General features: G+C 40.4%; 1 protein-coding gene across 3 annotated transcripts in view; it reads right to left on the bottom strand.

Annotated features, from left to right (window-relative positions):
* The window catches only part of DOCK10 (dedicator of cytokinesis 10), a 240864-nt gene that overhangs the window by 13191 nt on the left and 200760 nt on the right, over positions 1-26913 (bottom strand). For all 3 annotated transcript variants that reach the window (XM_010837054.1, XM_010837053.1, XM_010837055.1), the window contains exons 40-51: positions 26822-26913; positions 24107-24231; positions 22345-22457; positions 18969-19106; positions 17752-17934; positions 16884-16994; positions 15336-15551; positions 13763-13820; positions 13338-13436; positions 9425-9531; positions 7528-7650; positions 7293-7406 (exon numbers count right to left, since the gene is read on the bottom strand). The exon at positions 26822-26913 is cut by the window's right edge and continues 1 nt beyond it. In XM_010837054.1, coding sequence (XP_010835356.1) covers positions 7293-7406; positions 7528-7650; positions 9425-9531; positions 13338-13436; positions 13763-13820; positions 15336-15551; positions 16884-16994; positions 17752-17934; positions 18969-19106; positions 22345-22457; positions 24107-24231; positions 26822-26913 — 1479 coding nt within the window. The remainder of the gene's footprint in view (positions 1-7292; positions 7407-7527; positions 7651-9424; positions 9532-13337; positions 13437-13762; positions 13821-15335; positions 15552-16883; positions 16995-17751; positions 17935-18968; positions 19107-22344; positions 22458-24106; positions 24232-26821) is intronic.

Here is a 26913-nt window from a genome sequence, read left to right as displayed (position 1 = left end):
TTGTTGGCTGTGTTGGGTCTTTGTTGCTGCACGGGCTTTTCTCTAGTTGCGGAGAGCCGGGGCTGCTCTCTAGTTGCGATCACGGGCTTCTCATGGCGGTGGCTTCTCGTGTTGCGGAGCGTGGGCTCTAGGGCGTGCGGGCTTCAGTAGTTGCGGCAGATGGGCTCAGTAGCTGTGGCTCCCTGGCTCTAGAGCTCAGGCTCAGTCGTTGTGGCACATGGGTTTAGTTGCCCCGTGGCTTGTGGGTTCTTTCCAGATCAGGGATTGAATGGTGTCTCCTGCATTGGTAGGTGGATTCTTTACCACTGGGCCACTAGGCAAGCCCAGGAAATAACTTTTAAGGGCTGAGTGAAGATACTAGAGGTCACAAAATATCTCAGCTATACTTTTTTTTTTTGCTTGTTTTATATTTTTGACCATTAAAAACATACTCATTATATAAAAATTTGGGTAAAATATTCCGATGCTGGTTTTTTTTTTCCCCCACAGCTAATGTGAGGTGATCTGAGAATACTGATCACAACTCACATCGGTATGGTGCTTTATACTCGCAAAGCGCTTTCACTGGTGTTTGACCATCACGAAGAGTATGCTGCTGCTGCTGCTAAGTCACTTCAGTCGTGTCCGACTCTGCGCGACCCCGTAAACGGCAGCCCACCAGGCTCCCCCGTCCCTGGGATTCTCCAGGCAAGAACACTGGAGTGGGCTGCCATTTCCTTCTCCAATGCATGAAACTGAAAAGTGAAAGTGAAGTCGCTCAGTCGTGTCCGACTCTTCGCGACCCCATGGACTGCAGCCCACCAGGCTCCTCCGTCCATGGGATTTTCCAGGCAAGAGTACTGGAGTCGGGTGCCATTGCCTTCTCTGCACGAAGAGTGTACTTGGTATCATAAATGGGCTGTAACTGACGACAAGGAACAAGGCACATTCACCAGCACAGTTCCTGTTAAGCAGGTAATCGCCTGTTTCCTTGCTGTTTCCCTGACCGACTCTGGGCTTTTTGGAGGCAGGAACGTGTCCTGTTCCGCACTGCATGTCCAGTGTTTAGCGCAGTGCCTGGTCTTAAGAGAGACATCCCTGCCCGTTAGCTGAATGAATAAACAGATGAATGAGGCCGTTCTTAGAGAGCATACATCTTAAAAGCATGTATTTGCACTTGTATTTGCACCAAGTATAGCTTGAAAAGATTCCATTGCTTTTGGTACAGGTGTTTTTATTGAACAATTTCTCTGAGAAATGTTCAAGACCAATACAGCAGATTGTGAGTACCTTGACTCCAGACTGCTAAAACAGTGATGTGTGATGTTAAAAGCAAGCAAAGCCTCTCATCATTCTTCGAGACTCTGTAGGGGTAGTGAGGTCTGACCCTATCCCACATGACTTCCAGCCTGCTAGGTTTTTTCCTGTTGATGCTTTATGGAGTTGTGTCTGATTCAAGGTCAGAAGTAAGTGACTAAAATTGACAGACTGACACAAAAGAGAACTGACTTCTGAGGCCGTCAACCAGAATCCCCACAGGGCAATAGCTCAAGCCAGGTTTACAGCTTCCATTTCAATGAGAAAAATGTTTCCAAATTTAAGGAAAAGATTTTTTCATCAAGGTGTGAGAACTAGCACAAAGAAACATTTTCACTGTGAATTTTTTCCCCCTAACAAATTTCTGAGTGCAGAGTTAGCAAAAAAGGAGTGGAAAGAACAGTATTTTATTGTCATTCCTATGACCTTTGTGGCCTTCGTCATGACCTGTGACTTTCTTTCATTCTTACGCCTTGGTCTGGAGGATGGGAAACAGTACAGACTTAGACTTAGGAGACCCTAAGGGCAGTGCCCAGCCTACCGGAGATTGTTGGCTATGATGAGCATAATAACAGTAATAAAGGAAAACACTGTCAGAGCAATTTGAGTTCTGGCTAATATAAGGCAAGGCTTTCCTGGTGGCTCAGCGGCAAAGAATCCGCCTGCAATGGAGATACAGGTTTGATTCCTGGGTTGGGAAGATCCCTCAAAGAGGAAATGGCAACCCAGTCCAGTATTCTTGCTGAGAAAAGCTCATGGACAGAGGTGCCTGGTGGGTTACAGTCCATAGGGTCGCAGAGTCAGACAATACTGAGCACACACACATACACACAATACGAGGTAAATAGTTTAACTGAGTTTTGAGTGCTTAAAAATACACACTCAAGTTCTCTTGCTTGGGAATTACACTTTTCCTTATTGTAAATGGACTATTGATGCTTATTTTGATATTTTGGTAAGTGATTGATCAGAAAGAATTATGATTAGAATTAATCAATTTATAGAACATGGAGATACAAACCTATTGAGATGATTTTATAAAATGAATAGAAAGGAGCTGGTGTAGCAGAATACATGTTAATCTGCTGTCTGCCAGGCTTTGTGTAAGAGCTTATGGAGCCAGAGAAATGGCATCTCTGAAAATGGCTAGGATGTGAGCTTGCCTTTTATCCAAGGAAACCATCAAAGCAAAGCCCAGTGACGAACAGGAGACTATCTTAAGGAATTTTAATGCTCTGTGCATGAAATAATTGACTTATAAATAGGACCCAAGGTGAAGAAAACCTAGGGGAAGTTTCTCTTTTGCTTTTGCTCCGAAGTGATGAGAAAAGTGCATTTCAAAGCATCAGGAAATGTGACCTCTGCATTTCCCTAGCTAGGCTGACTTTTTAAAGTGTCATTTTACATGGCAACAACTCCCTGATCTGCCATGGTTAGGAATCGGCACGTGTCCAAGTTAAACATGGACTTTGAGTCAGTAGAGTTAAGATGCACAGATTATGAAATTTCAAAGCAACAGGTTATGATAAAAATATACGTCAACAAATTGACAACAAAAATCATCGGCTCCTTCTTAGATGTTTTGGTAGGTATTTCAGAATCCTGCAATAGCTCTAGATCATTACTGGGACATCACATGTAAGTGCCCCTGCTATTATATTCCACTGACTCAACGCTCACAGAGGAATGCATCCAAAGGGGAATCTCGTGTATAAAGATGGGTCAGAAAATCATAATAGGCTGAATACTAAGAAAAGAAAACTTCACAGGTGCAGAGAAATGGTTTCACAGAAATATGAACCCCAGTATATATATGTTTCTCAATGACTTTCATATAAGAGGGGAGCCAGAAGGGTATATCATACACTGACATGAAGGTGATGGTTGTACCCAGTACAAATGCTCTTCCCTCTGAACCCCAACCCCCTTTTCTATCAAGATTTTAAAATGTATCTACACCCATGTAGGCATGATTGAGAATCACAGAATCAATCCTTTGATGAATAGAATCAAATTCCCCAGGCCTTTCACTCATTTCATCCCAGGGCCATCTGATGTTTTAAGTTATGCAATGAGTATTCACTTACTTGCTTTCATGCTAAATACCAGAGCCTAAGGATTTCATTGATTACAGTGGTTGTTTGATCACTACTGGCAATTCATTACTCTTAAAATGAATACTTCAGGGACACTTGGGGGGATGTTTCATGTAGTCAGCTCTGTGTAAAATTTCCATAGTCAATGATGCCAGGGTGTTGGATTACAAAAGTCATGCTATGCAAGACTTGCGTTTTTAAAGTTCTTGCTGCAAAAGAACAGTTGCCAAATTCTTTTCCAGGGTCTGGCTCATTGCAGACATAACATTACTCTAGTCAACCCTGTAAAGGGAAAGCACTGGTCTACAGGGGACACTGAAATATTTACACAAAGGCCTTTGTGGAGGCAACGAGTTGATCACATATTATATTCCCATAATCCTTGGAGCATGATTTTGAGACATCAGTTTGAATATTAAAAAGTGAATTTTACAGGGACATAAGGTACTGTGATGAAAAGGAAATTATGTCTGACCATGGGGATTATGCTAGTGAAATAGTCAAGATTTTCTCTTAGATCTTTAGCACCTTCATTCTGCACATGTTCGAGGAATGTGCCAATCTATTTGGTTATTTCTTTATCATCAAATATGAAGTGACGTGCATTGTCTGCTGCCATTGAACACAATAGTTCACGTGCTTCGTTTGGAGTCTGGGGACAGGTATCTGAATATCATTTGAACAATGGTGACTGAGGAGTCATCAAAGAGGCTGTTTATCACAATGACCTCCATTAGTTCTCCTTTGTTCAAAGGCAGCTGGGGTTTGAGTTTACAGAGCACCATGTTCAGGCATGTACTTGGGTCTGCAGATTTCACACGACATTTTGCTTTTTAAGCTCACTTTGACTTTCAAATCAAAGACAACTGAGAACACTAGCAGCATACAAAACATCAGGTGCACGGTCAGCACACTTTACTGAGAAATCTGCAAAAAGAACAAGGTTAGGACATTTGAAAGTAGCTCTCTCCCATCCTTCCCCTTTCCCCCCAAGTCTATTTAGTTAGAGGGGTTTTCAAGTATTCTTTTAGTAGGTGAGTTGAGGACCCATGACCCCAAATTTACAAATGAAGGTAGAAAATACTGATATGGTATGGATAGGGGAAGGGATTTAAAGAATTACAAAAAAGTATGTACTAGTCAGAGAAGCAGAGCTGTGGACAATGTGTGAATACTGAAAGAATTTGCCTTGCCAGCTGGGTTTCCCTGGTGGCTCAGACAGTAAAGAATTTGTCTGTAATGTAGGAGACCCGAGTTTGATTCCTGGGTGGGGACGATCCCCTGGAAAAGGGAGTGGCTACCCACTCTAGTATTCTAGCCTGGAGAATTTCATGGACAGTGGAGCCTGATGGGCTACAGTCCCTGGGGCCACAAAGAGTTAGATGCAACAGAGCTATGAACACTTTCACTTCCAGTTCTTTTCAAAAGTAATTTTTTGAGCCACATGAAATTGCCATCTTTGTAAGTAAAAAATGGTTGAATATGGGAAAGTTCATACAGTTCAAAATAACAGGGAAAATCCTGTGTCACAAATCTCTAGGTGCTGCCATGTACTGCCTTTGGCTTGTCCTCCAATTTTTTTTACATAGGTTCTTTTTACATCTGAGGAGACTTAACCTGATTTACTGTAGTTTATCACTTATACTGGGAATTAATACCACTGCCTTTAAGAATGCTCAGAGTTCACTACTAAAGAGAGTCCTATTTCTCCACAATACTCATTTTATTTGGAAAAGGCATAGTCCTTTCAGGACCCCAGAAGATACCCACCAATGGCCATCACTACAGCTTTTGAAATTCTGCCCATTGATTTCTTCTTAATCAGCTGCAACTCTGGTGGCCTGAACTGAGCAGGCAAGTTCCAACAGTTAGTCTACTATCCATATATTTCAAACATGTGGTGCCCATGTTTCTCTGTGTGCGTATGTGTGTGTATGTAGCTTTTCATACTACACCGACCTCTGTGCTGAAAGATATTAGATATGAAAAGCAAAGTATACATTTTTGTAATTCAGATAACTGGAATAAACACAATTTAGTTCCAGAAATGCAGGATGACTCCAAAATGAATGGAAATGGGATTATCTTACCTTGGTACTGAACGATCATTTGCACAAAAAAGTTAGGGTTCAGTAAAACCATACAGAGGGAAGTGTGAGGCTTATTAGGGCATGCAAATGGAGAGAGGGAGAGAACTTACCACAGCCTGGAACAATCAAGACCAAAAGAAGAAAAAAGTAAACATCTGCATTAAAATCTCATTGGAAAGGAGCATAACTGTTTCGTTTCCACCTGTCTAGTAAACAGCATCTTAGACGCTGGTTGGAGAAACCATCAGGTAGGCATTCTGGTCTCCGTGACCAGAGAAAACTAACAGCAGTTCATTACTTTTCTTTGGAAAGATCGCCGGAACAGTTGTTGACTCAAATTTAGGTTTGCTGAACTCACATCTTATCTGTCACTTCTGTACTGCTCAGTTAGTTTGTGGCCATTCCTGGAAAACCCTTGTCTTTCTCCTACAATCCCTCAGCTCCCACATTCCCTTCCTGATGGGGTTTTCTGCCATTTTTCTTGTGAAGGTTTCATTAAGGTCAAGAGTTGTTTTTTGTTTACTGCTGGTTTGAAAGATCATGTCCTTTTCTTTCCTCCCCTCCTGCAGATTGCCACATTTTTCTCTCCCAATACACATTCTCACTTCAGATAGTTCAGATTCTTTTCCAGGGAATTCATAAATGTGTAAACTTAGCTTCTTTCTGTAGACTGTATACACAGTCCTGACGCTCCTGTGCAGTGGGGGAAATCTACGTTGGATTAATTTGTTTATGGTAAGTGGCTACACTTTTCTTTCCAGGGAGACAGCAGCTATCTTGACTAATTTAGATGTTAGTTTTTAAACCGCCTTTGGTGATTACAGGACAATGTATGTCTTCCAAAAGACTTCAGTGGTAAATGATCTAGAATAACCATGCTGAATTTGATGCTTTTGTCTGCAGCCTTAGAAGAGTCTGAGGAGGACAAGAAACCATGTGAAACTGTGCTTTACATGAAGGGAGAAAAAAATGGAAGACTGCGGGGCTGAGAGTCATTCTAACTGTGAAAATAAAAGGATGGAATGATTCTCCATGAAAGTAATAGTCTGAAATGTGAGTGCTGAAATACATTAAGGTTATAAGCCCTCCAGGAAAGAAACAGGATGGTCCCTGGGTTTATCCCACTTAAAGCATGGCTCAGAGACATTCATAATTAATATATAACATAAGTTCATTTTGCTTTTAGGCCAATGCTATGGCTAGCTAATATTTTCTATCTTGTTCATTATTTATGCAGTAAACTGAGAAAAATCACTTTGAAATGATATTGACCTCTAGTATAAGAAACAAAACAAGTAGATTACTTTCTGCGGAGAAGCAGTGATGGTTTGAAAGTAGGAGAAAAGAAAATGAATGATTTTAAAGTCAAAGGTTCATGGCTTTAATATGGTAGAGCCCTTAGGAACCTTTTATTTACTGGAATGCTATGGATTGCATTGCTTAAAAATATTCAATTAAATTTCACTTTCAAATATGATGCAAACCTGTATTTAGACGTTTTGGGGAGAATTGGAGGAGGGTGCTGAAGAAGAAGTGACTTCTTTCTTCAAGAAATTCAAAATCACTATTTTAACTCGATCTGTATTAGGACCCAAGGAGGGCTCTGCTCATTTATTTTTCAATTTAGTACATTTTTCTGGCCAAACACATAGACCCTCACACTTAGAGAAACACTCAAATATACCCAAACATATTCCTACCCTCACCCCACCCCCTGAGTCCTATGGCACATATACTTAGATGTCTTGTTAAGAATGAAAGACAGCAATCAACTACTCAACATTAAAGCTCATATTAGTAGGAAACTTACCTGCCCATAAAATGCCACACGGTAGTAGCGACCGAAGAGTCGCTTCTCTGAATTCACCACTTCTGCAACTTTCAGATATGACCGATGAATATCATAGTAAAGATCGGATAATTTCTGAAAACATGAAACAAAGGGTTTCATGAAGATGAAGCCAACATAAAAAATAGAAAATTGTAAGTAATTCTCTGGGGTAATGAAGGATATTTGAACTAACTCCTGGGTTTAGAACACCTACTTTGAAGTCTCTCTGCTTCTCAAAGACTGCAATGATGGGTTTGTTGACATCAGCGATGAGCTCATATCTCTCAGACTTCCAAAGAAACTCCACACACATGTACAGCTGCTCCACCAGGATATTCTGCAATTCCCCAAATGAAAATGCGATTTTACACAATGAAGACTGTGTCCCATCCCTGAAACTTGCTTCCAAAACTATTGCACTGTCAATCTTTTTCACAGTGGGATTTCTGCATCCCTCATCTTTGTGACTGGCAGTTACATCCATCCCGGGAGGTATAGTGGTGTCTTCTAGGATTCTTCTCTTTCCATAACATTATTAGTCCCTCAAACTTGCTAATTTAAATCTATGAAAAGTATTCAGATCTGTCAGGTTTTTTTTTTTTTTTTTTTCCCATTCCTACAGTCACAGGCTTAGATCAGACTCCTGTTTCTTCACTCCCAGACACCATGAAATAGTTTGCAAGCTAAACTGTTTTCCCTCTCCAGTTTGGTCGTACTGGTCCTGTACACACTGGTCCTGTACACACAGGTCCTGTACACACAGCTCTCTAGTAATCTTTCTTCCAAAGACATCAACCTGATCATGAGCTTGCCACTGTCCCAAACCTTTCCAGTGCCTATGAACTGCTGCCTAAACTCTCTAGCATGACATTGAAGGAGCTCCAGAATCAGGTACCAACCTCCCTTTCAGTGGCCCTCCCCTTCAGCACCTTGGCATGGACTTGGCACTTTGGCTGTACTAGATGGTACCACACCATTCTTAGGATGCTTTATAATTTCCATACTTTTGCCTGTGATGTTGCCGCTGCTCCTTTGAGAAACTTAGTTTCTCATCTGACACTTTTTAAATCCTAGCAAATGTCAAGACCCAGTGCAAAAGTCTGCAGAGCTTTTATTTATGTTCCATCATCTGCATTCTAATTATTGTCACGTTAAAAAGTATTCCCTTTTTAACTGCAGCTGTAGACGATGCCTAGATTTAGCTATTGGGTCTTAGAGTGGTTGCCCCCACCTTGAAGGATGTTTATCTTTCACAAGATTCTAAACTCTTCAAGAACTGGGATTATGCCTTATTATCTTTGTCTCCCCAAATAAATTTGCCTTATTTATCTTTGTCTCAATGTCTCACATATACTAAGAGCTTAATAAATGTTCAACTGAACCAAATTATATACTTTCTAAAGCAAGTGGATAATACTGCTGGAATGTTTCCAGTGTCTTTTCAGAAAAGATTTTAAACAGTTTGAAATAGTTAATGCAAATGTGTAGTTACATTTACTGTTTGCAACGTACATTCAATTAATGTACAGCCTTATGTAAGATTTCTTTAACATGTCCCCCAAGATTTGTTTTCTGAATCCTTTTTTAAACCTATGTAATATTATGAATAAAAATTAGCTTTTGAAATATTTTATTTACTTGAGGAGGGGAGCTCTATTTTATTCACTTGAATTGTTGCTAAGTAACTCCTGATAGAAAGCTTCTTTTGAAAAATAACTGTAGTCTGCATACCAGGAGGTTTTCTGCAGAAACTAGTGAGACTTTCTGTTCAAGTCTCTTTGTTAATAAATTTTCCAGTGCACTAAAAAAAAGTGACCAGCTCAAAAAATTTTCAGCATTCCTTATCATATTTTGTATTTTGTAGAAGAGCTGATTGCATAAATTTGGGTCCATCTTAGAGAATTAAAAGTTAGTTTAAATTTTCACTTTATCAGTGGAATTTGATATCTATGAATCTAGCTTAATTTTAGCTTGTATTTTATTTTGCCTAAGTCATGTTATAGGGTAACTTTGATTTTGGAATGAGATCTTCTCCTTCCTACTTAGTTTAATGTTACAATTCAATGTATCTTCTTACTTAATTACAATATATTCGATAATTTTCATCTAACCTCATTGTATGGCGTGTCTTGCATGCCAGAATCTTCTTTCATTTCCCCTTCTTCTTTAATATTTGGTGTAATGCTCAGAAAAGCTGGCCAGCCCATAGAGAACATGCCTTAAGAGGACAGAGGAAAATGGAACATTATTATTTGAGCCAAATCCTGCTTGGATTAGATAGTGACTTTGTGTTACATGATGTTACATGTGGTGGTTATAATACTCACACATCAATGAGATAGTTAGATTATGACTGTTGATAAATACTCTGCCAGGAAACCAGTTTTCCCTTTTTTATAATTTTTGTATTGTTCTCAGCTGACCTGCTTTCTCTAAGGAGCTATTATGGGATTATGGACAGAACCAGGCTTGTGGATTGATGTACTTCAATGTTCTGGTTTAATTAGCTTTTTGGAGTCTGTATCCCTTGTTTGTTAAATCAGAGACATTAATATCTAATCTCAAGGATGTTGAAAGGATTCAAAGCATTAGTATTTGAGAAAATACCCAGTTATCATCACTGCCTTCTAAAGACAATACACAGTACTCACTAACTTTCACTCTTTTGCATTATTTAGAAAACTTCTCAAGATTTCTTAGCTTCATGGGCACCAAGACTAAGAAAGATGGAACTCTGCAGATGCATATGAAAATAGTTGATAATGAGCCATGTGTCCAGACAGGGGTCAGATCAGAACGTTAAAGGAATATGAGAGGTTAAGAGCACAGTCTGGAGTGACAGACCAGCCCTTGAACATGGCCCCATCACAAGCTAACCAGGGGGATCCGGGGCAGACTGCCTAACTTCTTTAGGTCCTATAAACAGGCAGGGATAACAGCATCTAACACACAGACTCCTTATTGGCAATTAATTGAGATATTTCCACAGCACAGAACTTAGTGCAGTTGCCTACCTTGGAGCAAGTGCATTTTAAGTTATAATTAATACTTTTGTGGATATTTACATTTTTAATAATCAGGTCATTGGCTATGTGACTAAATTATCACCCCAAAACATGCTAGAAATGATAATGATAATAATTATTACAATTGAATCTTTGTATTAAAAATTCTACTTTCCAACGTTTTATTAGCATTTTTCTTTGGTAATTAAATACATTAAAATATATGAGGATTGAATAGAGCAGGAAAAGCCATGACATAGTACTTCCTGGATGATGATGGTTGTTAGTACAACCGAAGAAGCTGTATTTTATGGAGTCACCTAAACTCACCTCTATAGTTGTTCTTCAATATCCACAGAGAATCGATTCCAGGACCCCCAGCAGATACTAAACTCTACAAATGGTGGTGGTCCAGTGGTTAAGACTCTGCATCCCCAATGCAAGGGGCCCTGGTTCGATTCTTGGTCGGGGACCCACATGCCACAACTAAAAGTTTGCATGCCGCAACTAAAGATCGCACATATGACAACTAAGACCCAATTCCACCAAACAAATGTTGGGCTTCCCAGATGGCTCAAACGGTAACGAATCTGCCTGCAATGTAGGAGACCTGGGTTTGATCCCTGGGTCAGGAAGATGCCCTGGAGAAGGGAATGGCTACCCACTGCAGTATTCTTGCCTGGAGAATTCCATGGACAGAGGAGCCTAGTAAAGATTCAGACATGATTGAGGGACTAACACTTCCTTTTCACAATGCTCAAGTCCTTTATTTTAAACGACATAGTAGGATGAGCCCTCTGTATCTGTGGATTCTCACTGATGGAGTGGTTGGTTGAATCTGCAGATCTGGAATTCCCACATGCAGAGGGCCAACTGTCTTCTTATCATGTGTACACTGTAGTGAAGGGACAGTTTACTTCTCTGACTTAGAAACATCACAACATAGAAACACATTGAAGACTTCAAATACATGCCAGTGAGCTTCAGATGTATGGCAACGAATACAAATATATGCTGCTGCTAAGTTGCTTCAGTCGTGTCCGACTCTGTGTGACCCCATAGATGGCAGCCCACCAGGCTTCCCCGTCCCTGGGATTCTCCAGGTAAGAACACTGGAGTGGGTTGCCATTTCCTTCTCCAATGCATGAAAGTGAAAAGTGAAAGTGAAGTCGCTCAGTCGTGTCTGACTCTAGCGACCCCATGGACTGCAGCCTACCAGGCTTCTCCGTCCATGGGATTTTCCAGGCAAGAGTACTGGAGTGGGGTGCCATTGCCTTCTCCGAAATATATGCTAATGCATCATAAATAATCACCTTCAATATTTAAAGTTTATAAAACACATACAGTGGACCCTTAAACAACCCAGATTTGAACTATATGGGTCTGCTTAAATGCAGATGTTTTTTAGTAAGTACATACTGCAGCACTGCACTGTCTGTGGTTGGTCAAATCAGTGGATGTGGATATGCAGGGCCAACTGTAAAGTTATCCCCAGGGTTGGGTGTCCCAACCTTCTCATTGTCCAAAAGTCAATAGGTATATATATTTTTCTCAATGGATATATTATTCCAATATCATTATTGGTCTAAACGTATTTAGATCTTTTTTTGAATATTCAAGATTTAGACAACATTTTGGGCTGCAAGTTCCCACAACTTCTCAAACTGACACCTAGTTTTATCAGGTTTCTCAAAATAACTTTTATGGAACTGTATGGTATCTGATTATGAAAAAAACAGATGAGGACGAAGGGCATGTTAAATAAAACAAGAATGGTTTTGATGACTTGCCTGTATAAATAGGAAGCATGAAACTGAGCAAGGAGACCCTTGAATTTTATCGTGGACATGAGTCATGAGGCCAAGTCTGGTGTCTTCTTCAAGGCCCTCAAACGAATGAGCATACTGTCTCAGAATTCACTTTGGTCATTTGGTTCAAATATCTTATTTGCAAAATCCACTGAAACTCTTTGGGAGATATATACGTATTTAAAAGAATAAGGGACCAAAAGAATTATGTTTCCAGAATGATACAACCAAAGTCCATTTCCCTTTTGTTTAGATATTTTAATCTAAACATTTAAATATTTGTTTCTCTTGTTCATACACTGAGTTTTCCATTTCATTTTGAAAGTTAAGAGAGTATTATGAGATAGATTGAAGTTCATAAACTGGGTTTGAACAGAATTTTACAAGGATACATTGTTGTTTTTTTTACAAAGAATAATTGGTTATCATTACAAAATGTTTATCAGATGTTAAAGATGGAATATTTTTAATTAAAGGAAGATTATACTGTAAATTACTATACGTTATAAATTGTCAGAATCAATGTATACTTAAAGAAACTGAAACATGTAGATTATAGGCACAGTCCTGGTATGTGCGTGTACATGCTCAGTTGCTCAGTCGTGTCCGACTCTGTGGACCCATGTGACTGTAGCCTGCTAGGTTCTTCTGTCCATTGAATTTTCCAGGCAAGAATACTGGAGTGGGTTGCCACTTCCTACTTCAGGGGATCTTTCCAACTCAAGATTCAAACCTGCGTCTCCTGCATTGGCAGGCGGATTCTTTACCACAGAGTCACCTGGGAAGCCCACCGTCCTGTATACTATATTTATATGTCACTTTTCTGCACTCCTTATTTTGAATAAACAGTTTTATGACATTTCAACAATAAAATGGATTTCCCTTGCAATTTTAAACAATTCATCCATTTCAGAATAGAATCCCAAAGACAGTCTAGCATGCAAATTGATAACAAAACATGGCCATAATATTATATAAGATGCACTTCTGTTTGCTGAGAACTCTTGAGGTCCCTAAACTTCATAAAGTTTGATGATGGAATTTCTGAATGGTAAGAACTTTGGGTTTCGACAGAGTTAAGTTATGTAGGTCCGAGACAGTTTTTGCTTTTGGGAATACATTTAAAAGTTTCATTGGCGTGAAACTGAATCAGGACTTGGTTTCCTCTGCACCATGCCCTGGGGGTAAAGGAGCCCAGTTAAATCACTCACTTCCTCCACTGGGAGTTGTTAGTAATGGATTGCTATCACAAGGGTGGACATCCTCCAGGAGCAGGGATGGTACGCAAATCTTTTCCATTTTCCAGTAACCTATGGCAGTGCAAGATGAAGTTAGGACATTGTTACAAGTTTATGTTAATTCAAGCTTATGAAACTATGAATCGTTAACCAGTGAAGCCTTCTCATTTGGAACTAAGAAGTGGACCAGTTAGCCGGGTTGTGCATAAAATAAACACGATGATGACATGAAGAGAAAGGTAAAACTCAAAAGTACAGCGTCATTAGAAATATCTGTGAAAACTAACACTGCTAAAACACTGAGATTAATCAATTTAAAGCTAATAAATACATTGTATGTATTAGTTTATCTATCAGGTTTTGACATGTTGATTTCTCCCCACACATGGTTGTCTTACCCCTTCTTTTCAGGTATTCTGCAATGAGGGCAGCTATATGGATATAACACATGGCCGCCTGTAAGAGAAAAGCAAATAGTGTGAGAGGAAGATTTTACCATCTATCTCATACTAAAGATTTTACTATCAGTCTAATTCAGACTAATCCTCCAAGGAAGGTCTGTATTCCAAATCAGAATATGCAGAGAAATCCTTTTCATGGTAGAACCAAAAGTAACAATCAATTAGATTTCCAAAAAGTACACCCTCAAGAATAAAAAGCATATTTGGGTTTTTTTTTTTTTTTTGGTTTGCTTTTCTTGATTTAGTTTCCAGGTGGGTGAATGAGCTGACTTGAAGAATTTTCTACAGAATTATCTTCCTGCATTAATATCTATGTTTCTCCTCTTTCTCTAAACAGCATCTGGATATAAACTGGAAGTGAAAATTAGCTGTCTTCTTACTTTTTTTTTTAACCTCCAGCCCTAGACCCCCTTAGAATTTCTGTCATCTTTAAATGGTAGCCTCAAGAGGCAGCAGTTGATGAAATAGTGTGACCTAATGTATCGTGTATGCATTCTTTAACCAGATTATTTCAGTGACATTTTATTGCCCTTTAAAATCTATTGCAAAGCCCTAGAACATTGCTCAACACACACTAGATGCTGAGTGGCTGAAGAATCCAAATGACTTCAGCATTTCCTTTCGAAGTTTTGTGGAGAACTTCTCCACATTCAGGGTGATCCAAGGGAACTGGAGTCGCTCTTCTGTGTCCTCACCGAACTGCTATCCAGTGAGGCCTCTGCTCAGATCTACATCCATCCCAGAGCCCTTCACCTGCATTTAGAAGAATTACAGGTTTCTTGGACAAACTCATCTCTTCCCAAAGCGGGCAAAATTTTGGGAACAAAGCACAACTTTCCCACTGAGTGTCTGGAACTGCTCCACATGGGTGCTGTGAGTTGCTGCCCATAAATCCACCAGTGTTTAAACAGACATAGGAAGGTTAGCTATTGATTTATAACTGTCACACAGTGGCCTGTCATCAACATGGCCCTTAGAACTGTGAACCTATTGCTAGTTCGATGAGTCGCGCATGAGGACATATTACTCGAAACTGCCTTTACTCACCATGATGGTATGTTTCCCCATTTCACTCTAATTCCAGGGAATAAGTTTTAACACACACAACAGTAACTTACATAACTTTTAATTTCCAGATACCCTTACAATCATCCTCCCTAGCCTCAGGCTTTAGCATTTGGTCTCCACTGCACATCCTACAACTGCAGCTGGTCCCCCTAGACTCTGGCTTTTATTTGATATCATTTACGTGGAGTCAGGTATCCTTGAATCTTACATGCAAATGTATTGCACATGACATGTTGGGTTGGCCAAAAAGTTCATTTGGGTCTTCCATCTACTCTTAGAGAGAAACCTGAATGAACGTTTTGGTCAACCCAATAAAATCAGGTCATATTGACATTAGTTGGGCAATACGGTAACTTTTTATATTCCTGATGTAAATGACAATCCAATGGTCCTGATTAAGCGGACTATGCTGACAAAGAAGGACCGAGTCTTTGCTGATCACCTCAGATAAGTCTCCGTTTCTGGCATGAATTTTGGCCATGCTTTCTAGCCAGGTCCTCCGCAGCTCAGGGGTGCTGGCGTAGGAGTTTGCCAGGCTGTACTGGAGATCCACCAGCATCTCTGGATCCTTCTCATGCTCCTTCATCTGAGCCGTGGCCATCAAAACAGTCCTTATTCGTTTAGTCAGGTCTTTCACCTCTGCTGGGAAATTGCTGTTCTTTGGAAAACAGAGAGCCTGGGTCATTATCTGTTTAGATTTCACAAGTTAACTCACTTCAAGTTATGCTTTTAGCTATGGCATGGCATCATGGTCAGTGCATTTTATACACTGTTCACAAATATGTATATTCTCTGTGGATAAATTCTATGTATTGTGATTGCGGTTGTGCACATTTGAAGATGAGTCATAGTAGAGTCCACTTTGTCTTCTAGCCTATATTCTTCTAGTGACAGCATCCTAACTGTCCTTTGACATCATCTAGCATCCTCTCTGGCTCTGGTTTGTGTGATTTGCATGTGTCTACTTCCTTCCCTTGGACTGCAAGGAGATCAAACCAGTCAATCCTAAAGGAAATCAACCCTGAATATTCATTGGAAGGACTGATGCTGAAGCTGAAGCTCCAATACTTCAGCCACCTGATGAGAAGTGCCGACTCCCTGGAAAAGACCCTGATGCTGGGCAAGACTGAAGGCAAAAGCAGAAGAGGATAGCAGAGGATGAGATGGTTAGATAGCATCACTGACCCAATGGACACGAATTTGAGCAAACTCTGGGAGATAGTGAAGGACAGAGGTGTGCTGCAGTCCATGGGGTTGCAAAGGGTCAGACACAACTTACTGACTGAACAATAACACCACTTCCTTCCCAGGGCTGGGCATGATACTGGCCTGGATAATCAATCATATTCTTTGATACCCCAGGTCACAGTGATTGGTTTAGGGATTGGGCATATGATACAAGGTTGGATCAAAGAGACTCAGTCTAGGAACTTTAATTTCCCACTCACAGATTACTACCAGTGTTCTCAGAATTTCTGAGAGAGTAAGCTCATGGGGACAGCCTACCTGTAAATGAAGTAAACGAAGAAAATTGAACTGAGAGACAGAGAGGCAAAAAAGTAGAGGCGGTAGGGGAAAGAGATCTGAAAACATTATTTTAATCCCTGGGTTCACTCATGCCTGTCGCCAGGCTCTACCCCAGGACTTTTCAGTATAATGATTGAAGGAGATGTCCCCACAAAGTTCTAAAAGAAAGGTAAAATGAATGTGACCAAGAGTAGGATCATGAGAGAATCACTGTGCATTATATATATATATTTGATATATGTGGTTAGTTTTGTTGTCCCATATCATTCAGCCCCATACCTTGGTAATATCACTTAACAGATTACATGCTCAAAGTAGAAGCAAATTCAATGTCAGGACTCAAAGTGTCAATAAATAAAATGCAGAATTTGTGTTTTTTTGTGATTTTGACATCTCATAAAAAGAATCCAACAGCTTAGTTTATTCCCAATTCCTTAAAAAAAGTCCACAATGCATTTCTTACTTTCATTTGCTTGTCTCCATTAGCAAAATTATTGGTAATAGCAAGGGAATGCTGAAAACGAGAGCCTCCAATCCCAGCATCAGCTATTAACTGGCTTACGGCCTTGATGAGCTGAAAGAGAAAACAAAAATGGAGCCTCAAATGTAAGTAACTCCAAAATCGTAGGTGTAAAGAAAACCATTGACTTGGGTGGATGTATCATGAATATACCCCTGTAGGCCCAACGAATGTGCTCAGAATCTGGTGGAATTTGGCATCCTAGAAATAATCATGGTTTCTCAAGTTGTATATTCTATTATCAGTGGTCTGCAACCTTTTCGGCCCCAGGGACCAGTTTTGTGGAAGACAGGGGCAGGGGGGATGGTTTTGGGATGATCCAAGTAACTACATCTACTGTGCACTTTATTTCTATTATTACTACATTGTAATACATAATGAAGTAACTATATAGCTCACCATAATGCAGAATCAGTGAGAGCCCTGAGTGTGAGCTCAGGTAGTAAGGGGAGCGATAGGGAGTGATTGTAAATACAGATGTAGCTTCACTTGCTTGCTTTCCCCTCAATTCCTGCTTTGTGGCCCAGTTCCTAACAGGCCATCGACCAAACTGGGTTTGGGGACCTCTGTTCCATATGATTCTATTTATTCCCTGGCAGAAAAAAGGAAAAGTACAAGTGGAATTATGGACTTTGCTAATTTCTGTCCAGCTGCCCTCTTTCTGTGAATCAGAACTGAGTGTGATGAGCATCCTTAAAGAGGAATCTGATGAAGGAATGGGGATCTGGTTGCCCTGGAAACAGGAAGCTTGTATCAATGCTGAAACAGATGAGTGGCTTTAACAACATTAATGAAAACTGGCAGCACTTACTTGTAAGTGCGACCGTACAATTGACTTCTGCTTGTTAAATTCAAAATTCTTCCTCATAAAGAAGTATAGAAGTGCTGATGCTTCCATCTGAGTTGACCGTGACCTGTGGTTACAGCATTTTAGGACTTCATAGCAGAATGATCCACACAGGTCAGCAGGCCCTTGGAAAAATGCTGAAGGAAACTATGGAGACAGAAGTGCTGGTGAAATGAGCAAATTCCTTAATTTCGCTCTGTTCATTCTCATATTTGAAAATTCCTTAGAACAAAACCTCTTTTTTTTTTTTAAACCTAGACTTTTTCTACCATTTGTAGGTGGAAGAAGATATAATTTTATTTACCTAAGTCGATGCTAGTATTGGGGCTTTCATGGTAGCCCAGTGGTAAAGAATCCACCTGCCAATGCAGAAGATGCAGGTTTGATCTCTGGGTCAGAAAGATTCCCTGGAGGAGGAAATGGCAACCCACTTCCTGGGAATTCTTGCCTGGGAAATCCCATGGCCAAGAAGCCCGGCAGGGTACAGTCCATGGGGTCACAAAAGAGTCGGACATGACTGAGTGACTAAATAACATGTTGTAAGTATCCTTTGCATCAATAATGGATGATTACTCAAAGAAACAGAATGAGAGCTTTGAGATAGTTTCTATTCACTCAACATTGTAAAGCCACAGGTCCTCAAAGGGGACTCTTTTGAAGTGGAACGATTTAAAATCACAGTTGATGGTGTATATTTTACCTAACTCTCTGCCACAAACACTGAGAACCCAAAGAATTGGAAGCCAAATGCCAATTTTATTCCCTTTTTATATCCAGAAGATAGGCCGTCAAGGCTGTGAACTTATTCTGAGACCATGAATCAGTCTAATAAAACCAAATAAATCAACATAGAATCAAACAACCCTTCTTTCCACCCTACTGAGAGACGTAAGGATTAATGCTTGTTTATTGTCAGTAATGGGTGTCCCTGGTGGCTCAGATGGTGGTGAATCTGCATGCAATGCAGAAGACCTGGGTTTAATCCCTGGGGTCAGGAGGATCCCTCAGAGAATGGCTTGGCAACCCACTACACTATTCTTGCCTGAAGAATTTCATGGACAGAGGAGCCTGGCCGGCTACAGTCCATGGGGTCACAAAGAGTCGGACACACTGAGTGACTAACACTTTCAGTGTCAGTAATAAACACTTCACTGAGCTCTCCAAGGAACCTGGACTCTTACCTTGCACACAAACAGCCTCAACGAGGCAAACACATGCTTCAGTGCAGTAGCTGATTGGTTGACTTGGAAAAAGAGCATGTAGGTGTCAAAGACCCTTTTCATCATTGAATTCTGACATTCAGATTGTTGGAGTTGTCTCTGGAAATTCAACACAGCACTTATTTAGGATGAGTGGAAGGACACCAGTATTCTTTCAAAAAATATTTTCTCTGGACCAGCTATGAGATGGTTAGATAGAATCACCAACTCAATGGACATGAACTTGGGCAAACTTCGGGAGATAGTAAGGTACAGGGAGGCTTGGTATGCTGTAGTTCACGGGGTCACAAAGAGTTGGACATAACTTAGCAACTCAACAACAGCAATCTGCTATGTGATAGGCACGATTTTGGATGCTGGAAATGAACTGCAAAATAAGAAGGTCTTATTCTTGTTCCCAATGAAACATATATACAGCAGTGACTGAAAAAAGTTACCAAATAAAAAAACAGAGTAGAAGGATAATAGGAAGGAAAGTAAATGCTTTGGGTCGGGGGTAGGATTACTTTATGTAGGATGGTTAAGACTCCTCTAATGGTTGAATTGACAGGTGAGCTGAAAAAGTCAGCCCTGGCCAGATCTGGGAGGACTGTCCAAGTAAGAAACAAAAGTTGGTACCAGGGACTTGAGCTGAAAAGGAGCTTGTGAGTTCAAGGTGGAGAAAAAATTTGCTGTGTAGCCTAAGCATGGTGAGTCAGGGTGCAGTCAGGAGAGAGGTAGAAGATGAAGAGGTCATAGACAGGTGGGTCCTCGAAGGCACTGATAGAAGAGTCTGTAAGATGTATGGGATTTGACTGACACTTCCACTGAGCAATAAAGGATTAAAACGTGGATTTTGATTTTTCTACCATCATGCTGACTTTTTACTTGAATGTAGGACTTTCTTGGTACAATCATTCTGTTTCGTATAGTCTTTATTCTACCAGTTCAACTTTTTCTAATTAAACCCTTAACATTCAAAAGCTCATTAGGTTGAGCTGAAGTTTTTAATAACTTCATTGAGGTGTAACTGACATACAAATTCTATAGTTCATATTTTATAAAATTGTATTTAAAAGGAATTATATAAAAAATGCTCTGTTTGGCTTCTTTTACTGAGCATAACTGAGCAGTATCCTACTGTATGGCTATATCACTGTTTTAGAAAATCCATTCACCTGCTGAAGTACATTTGGGTTGTTTCCAGTGTTTCATTATTAAAAATAAAGCTTCTATGAATATTCATGTATAAAGCTTTGTGTGAGCAAACACTTATTTTTCCTGGGTAAATCCTTAGAATTGGAATGGCTGGTCACATGATAGATTCTGTTTAATTTTTTATTTCAGCATATTGTTTTTCAAGGTGTTTATACCATTTTGCATTTCCACCACCAGTGAATGAGACTTCCAGTTTCTCCATATTCTTGCCAAAACTTTTAAACTGTAGCCATTCTAAGAGCTGGTAGTGGTATCATTTCACCAAAGATCTACAGATGGTAAGTAAGCACTCAAAAAGATGCTCAACGTTATCACTTGGTTTTCTCTAGCTGTTAAGTCTGTTTATCTGTTGTATCTAGTTGAATCATTTGTCTCTCCCTCTGATACTGAAAACGTAGGGTCACCTTCTCACTCAGCCCAGCTTGCCTGACATAAAACAGGAGAGAAACAAGGAAGAAAGAAGTGTCTATTATTGGAAAATAATGAAATGTCTGTGTGTATATCAGCTATGCATTTGCCAATTTCTGATGAATTCTAAAGCATCACTATGAACAGAGCTAGTGGAGACGATGGAATTCCAGTTGAGCTATTTCAAATCTTGAAAGATGATGCTATGAAAGTGCTGCACTCAATATGTCAGCAAATTTGGAAAACTCAGCAGTGGCCACAGGACTGGAAAATGTCACTTTTCATTCCAATCCCAAAGAAAGGCAATGCCAAAGAATGCTCAAACTATCGCACAATAGCACTCATCTCACACGCTAGTTAAGTGATACTTAAAATTCTCCAAGCCAGGCTTCAGCAATACGTGAACTGTGAACTTCCAGATGTTCCAGCTGGTTTTAGAAAAGGGAGAGGAACCAGAGATCAAATTGCCAACATCTGTTGGATCATCAAAAAAGCAAGAGAGTTCCAGAAAAACATCTATTTCTGCTTTATTGACTATGCCAAAGCCTTTGACTGTGTGGGTCACAACAAATTGTGGAAAATTCTGAAAGAGATGGGAATACCAGACCACCTGACTTGCCACTTGAGAAACCTGTATATGGGTCAGGAAGCAACAGTTAGAACTGGACATGGAACAACAGACTGGTTCCAAACAGGAAAATATATTTAACTTATATGCAGAGTACATCATGAGAAACACTGGGCTGGAGGAAGCACAACCTGGAATCAAGATTGCCAGGAGAAATATCAATAACCTCAGATATGCAGATGACACCACCCATATGGCAGAAAGTGAAGAAAAACTAAAGAGCCTCTTGATGAAAGAGAAAGAGGAGAGTGAAAAAGTTGGCTTAAAACTCAACATTCAGAAAACTAAGATCATGGGATCTGGTCCCATCATGGCAAATGGGGAAACAGTGGAAACAGTGGCTGACTTTATTTTGGGGGGCTCCAAAATCACTGCAGATGGTGATTGCAGCCATGAAATTAAAAGACGCTTACTCCTTGGAAGGAAAGTTACCACCAACCTAGACAGCATATTAAAAAACAGAGACATTACTTTGTCAACAAAGGTCCATCTAGTCAAGGCTATGGTTTTTCCAGTAGTCATGTATGGATGTAAGAGTTGGACTATAAAGAAAGCTGAGCGCTGAAGAATTGATGCTTTTGAACTGTGGTGTTGGAGAAGACTCTTGAGAGTCCCTTGGACTGCAAGGAGATCCAACTAGCCCATCCTAAAGGAGATCAGTCCTGGGTGTTCATTGGAAGGATTGATGTTGAAGTTGAAACTCCACTACTTTGGCCACCTGATGTGAAGAGCTGACTCATTGGAAAAGACCCTGATGCTGGGAAAGATTGAAGGCAGGAGGAGAAGGGGATGACAGAGGATGAGATGGTTGGATGGCATCACCGGCTAAATGGACATGGGTTTGGGTGGACTCTGGGAGTTGGTGACAGACAGGGAGGCATGGTGTGCTGCGGTTCATGGGGTCACAAAGAGTCAGACACCACTGAGTGACTGAACTGAACTGATGAATTCTGAATCTCATCTTTAAGATGCTTTCCACTCACAGCTTGATTTATGGAAGGTTAATGGGTTTCATTAAATGTCTTAAAAACATGTTCTTGACTTCACATGACTTTTCCATCTTTAGTTTTGTCATGTTGCAGAAGATGCTGTGGTCACACTCACCTGGTGGACCTGAGTGAAGAGGGCCAGCAGGTCTAGAATAGTCAGGCAAACCTCTGTAGCAGTGTTGGCCTCCGTGTCCACGTGGTGCACAATGTCTATTTCATTAGAGTTGCCTACAAAGTCCAAAGTAGAAAACAGCATAAAGGTCTGAGACAAGTCTTTGTACCCTATTAAAAACTTTCTTCTATTGCAACCTAGTCATATACAACATATATACAATATGGACAATGTGGATACAATATACAACCTATGTATAGACACACAATCTTCACTGGTGTTTTGATGAGTAATTTAGTAAATCAAAATGCTTACATTTATTCAATTTCTTTATCGGCTGAAGCAAGAATACTAGACAGAGTTTTTAGTGGATGCTGTAGACTGAATATGTGTGTTTCCCCCAAAATTCATATTGTTGTTGCTGTTGAGTCATTAAGTCATGTCTGACTCTTGGCAACCCCATGGACTGTGGCACATCAGACTTCCCCACCCTTCACTATCTCCCGAAGTGTGCTCTCACTCATGTCCCTTGAGTCAGAACAGTATGAAAAAGCAAATAGATCAAAGCCCTAATCCACAATGTGATGGTATGTGAAGGTGGAGTCTTTGAAAAGTAATTAGATTATGAGAATGGAGCCCTCATGATTGGGATTAATGCCCTTTTAAAAAGAGATACCAGAGGGATCATCTCTATCTCTACCATGTAAGGACACAGCAAGAAGGTAGCCATTTGCAAGGCAGGTTTCTACCAGACATCAAATCTGCTAGCACCTTGATCTTGGATCTCCTACCCTCTAGAACTAGGAGAAGTAAATATTTTTTATTTAAGCTACGCAGTCTGATGCATCTTGTTTTAGTAGCTTGAACCAATGAAGACAGTGTGTGTGCCCTTTTCATTGGTCAGGTATGGAGTTTCTAAAGAATCAGAGTAGTCTGTTCTTTATTTCCCACTTCTTTTCCATTGGTTCAGCTGTCAGTATAGTCATATTTCCTCCATAATTAGTCTGGGTCAAGTTTTATGCTCCAGGTTAATAGATCAAATGTAGAGTCTGAGTGGATGATCTGCACGAATGACCTCTTCAGAAAGGTACTAAATGTATTTACAGGTTAAGGCAAATACTGTCAAATAGCTAACTTTGGTCATGTGTCCATAATCAAGCACACTTACATGATATGAAAGGACTGGATCTCGTTTTTTACCTCATTCACACCTAGAATGTGTGCAGCACTGGATTCAAGATGGCACGCCTGCTGCTTCTAGGACACAGGCAACTTTTTCCTCTTCCCAGAGGGATAATAATCAGGTTGAGAGAGGCCACCATAACTCTCACGATGCCAGAGTCCCTTGGTTCCCCAGTGAGGGATCCAACCCATGCCCGGTGCAGTGGGAGCACAGAGTCCTTACCACTGGAACAATAGGGAAGTCCCACAACACTACGTTTTTAAACTACTCCCTGCTGATTGGAGAAGGAAACGGCAACCCACTCCAGTGTTCTTGCCTGGAGAATCCCAGGGACGGGCGAGCCTGTTGGGCTGCCGTTTATGGGGTCGCACAGAGTCGGACACGACTGAAGCGACTTAGCAGCAGCAGTAGCAGCTGATTCTCTCCTCAGGAACATTCTCAGGGCTACAGTAAGCCTGAAAACCAGTGGTCTGAGGGGCACAGCAACATTCCCTATATTCTGAAACAGAATGAATTTATTTCCTGCACATGTCTAGAGAAAAACGATAACCATCTTGTTGCTATTGTTTCTGGTTTACTTACTGGTCATGGTATTGTCTAACATCTGGAGGAGTTTGGGGTTAGAAAGTGCATTTTTGCCTCGAATTATTGGTAAAGTTTGTGATCTGTGCTGCTTCTGTCCTTCATGACTGGAAGTGGTGTGCATCCTGGAAATGAAATAAGAAAAATGTTTAAAGTCATAGGGATATGAAAACCAAATGTTTTTTTCAAATTCTCTTGATTGTGTCATATTAACATTTTTTGTGAAAAATGAGACTTTTTATGAAAAACCATTAATTATGGGGTGACACGATGACAGAAATTTAAAAGTACTTTTGGAGAAATTTTATTTAAGCCAAAAAAAGGTTCAGAATGATAATAGATACTAAAGGATAATGAGTTTCCCAGGTGGCGCTAGTAGTAAAGAATTCATCTGCCAAAATAATAGATACGGAATTAAATTCTGCACAATCATATTCACTATTATTTAATGAAATCATGGGATTCCATAGATGTTATGCTGGCTATTGGTTGCTTAGAAAGGCATAGTGATAAACATTTATAAAGTACAATACTACATAACTCAATTGGTATCAATTATTTTTAGGGGGTAAAATATAAAAAAGTAAAATTTGGTCTGAAACAACTCTTTGACTCTTACTTCTTAGTATTTGGAGGAAGAGATACTGAAGAGTGAAGTCTCAAAAAGAAGCAATGGTTTTCTCTTTGTCTTACTTCTCAAGGCTTATTTGGTTCTGGCTAAATCAAGTGCTCTGAGTGGATCAGGGCCCAGGAAATCTGACTTTGGTTTTTAGTAGCCAAGAGAGTCTGGGTCATTTCTGCAGCTATAGGGAATAATGGGTTTGGGGCTATATGGCTTAAACTTTGGGACTGAATTACTTTGTCTCCTTCTGTCTGTAACTGCTGGGAAAAGCCATGGTTTTGGGGAAAAAATCAGGAGGTGTTCAGGGAGGACCCTGAAATCTAACTTACCAGACAGCCTCTAAACTGTAGTGACCTCAGCTGGGTTACGATCGTCATTAAAGTCATTGTTTATGGTCCTCTCTCCTACTACCAATTGCCAAAACATGCCCATTACATTTTTTATTTGCTTTCTCATAAGGGGGCCACTCAAGTGGTCCCCATGGATAAAGAGGCAAAATTTATTCTATGATTTATTAGCCGTTTACTACTTCCATATTACTTTCTAAAATTCTTTCTAAAATACAGCCATTTTCATATTGTATATTATCATGATACCTCTGGGAAGAATAAATCAAGCTGGAGAAAACTTCAGCAAAGAGTTTGGATTGACTAGACCCAGAGGAGCTTTAAGGTAGCATTTCAGGCTAATGTTTTCTGTAGGGTAGTTTATGAGGGGTGACCCTGGGTTTTTTATGCTAGTTAAATCAGTCTGATGACTAAAAAACTAACATGAGCTTATGGGGCCAGATATGCTTCCTTATTGCCTTTGACCCTTAAAAAAACTACATTAAACTCTAAGAATATGGTTAAATTATTAAAATTACTGAAAGGAAAGGGGAGATACGACCTCACAGTTTACTTTGTCACCAAGAGATTAGCAAACATGAAAATAGTCATTGATTAGAATTATATCTTTCCAGGCTTAAAAAAATTAAGATACTCATTGACCCTATGCAAGAATCCACCGGCCAATGCAGGAGACACCAGAGACCACGTTCAATCTGTGGATTGGGAAGATGCCCTGGAAAAGGAAATGGCAACCTATTCCAGTATTCTTGCCTGGGAAATCCCATGGACAGAGGAACCCGACATGCTACAGTCCCTAGGGTCACAGACTCGGACATGACTGAGCACACAACAACAACACAAGGCATTGTACAGTAATATACTGTACATAAATAAGGTCACATAAATAAGGTGTAATTCTTGCTTCTTAGGTCTTTACAAGTTAGTGGGCCAGATAGGGAAGTACTTACAAGGTTTCCTCTTAGAAACATACAGAGTTATTTGAAATCTGTGTCTGGCTTGAAATATACATATAAGTATTGGAGAAGGAAATGGCAACCCACTCCAGTGTTCTTGCCTGGAGAATCCCAGGGATGGGGGAGCCTGGTGGGCTGCCGTCTATGGAGTCGCACAGAGTTGGACACGACTTAGCAGCAGCAAGTGTAAGTAAGTGAAGTCACTCAGTTGTGTCCAACTCTTTGCAACCTCACGGACAGTAGCCTACCAGGCTCCTCTGTTTATGGAATTTTCCAGGCGAGAGTACTGGAGTGGGTCGCCATTTCCTTCTCCAGGGGATCTTCTTGACCCAGGGATCGAACCCAGGTCTTCGGCACTGCAGGCAGACACTATTCCGTCTGAGCCACCAGGGAATATTTCATATGTATAAAATATACATATATATATACACACACACACACACATGCATGTGTGTGTGTGTACATAGTGTGTGTATCCACACTCTCTCTATATATATGCATGTGTGTGTGCTAAATTGCTTCAGTCATGCCCCACTCTGTGACCCTATAGACTGTAGCCCCCCAGGCTCCCCTGTCCATGGGATTCTCCAGGCAGGAATACTGGAGTGGGCTGCCATGTCCTCCTCCAGGCAATCTTCTCAGGGATTTAACCCGCGCCTCCTTTGGCTCCTGCATTGCAGGCGGATTCTTGACCACTGAGCCACTGCAGAAGCCCAATACACACACACACATATACACATCCATGTACACTCACAATATAACTTTAAATATCAAGCAAATGTGACAGTACCATTGTGACAAAAGGCCAGAAGTCTGGCAGGATGGATTAGATCCTTTGAGAGTTCCATTGTTCTGGGTGGACTGCACGAATTTAAACGCAGC

The sequence above is a fragment of the Bison bison genome, unplaced genomic scaffold, assembly GCF_000754665.1.
Source record: "Bison bison bison isolate TAMUID 2011002044 unplaced genomic scaffold, Bison_UMD1.0 scf7180017864068, whole genome shotgun sequence".
NCBI lineage: Eukaryota > Metazoa > Chordata > Mammalia > Artiodactyla > Bovidae > Bison > Bison bison.
This window is presented reverse-complemented; position numbering and strand designations above follow the sequence as displayed.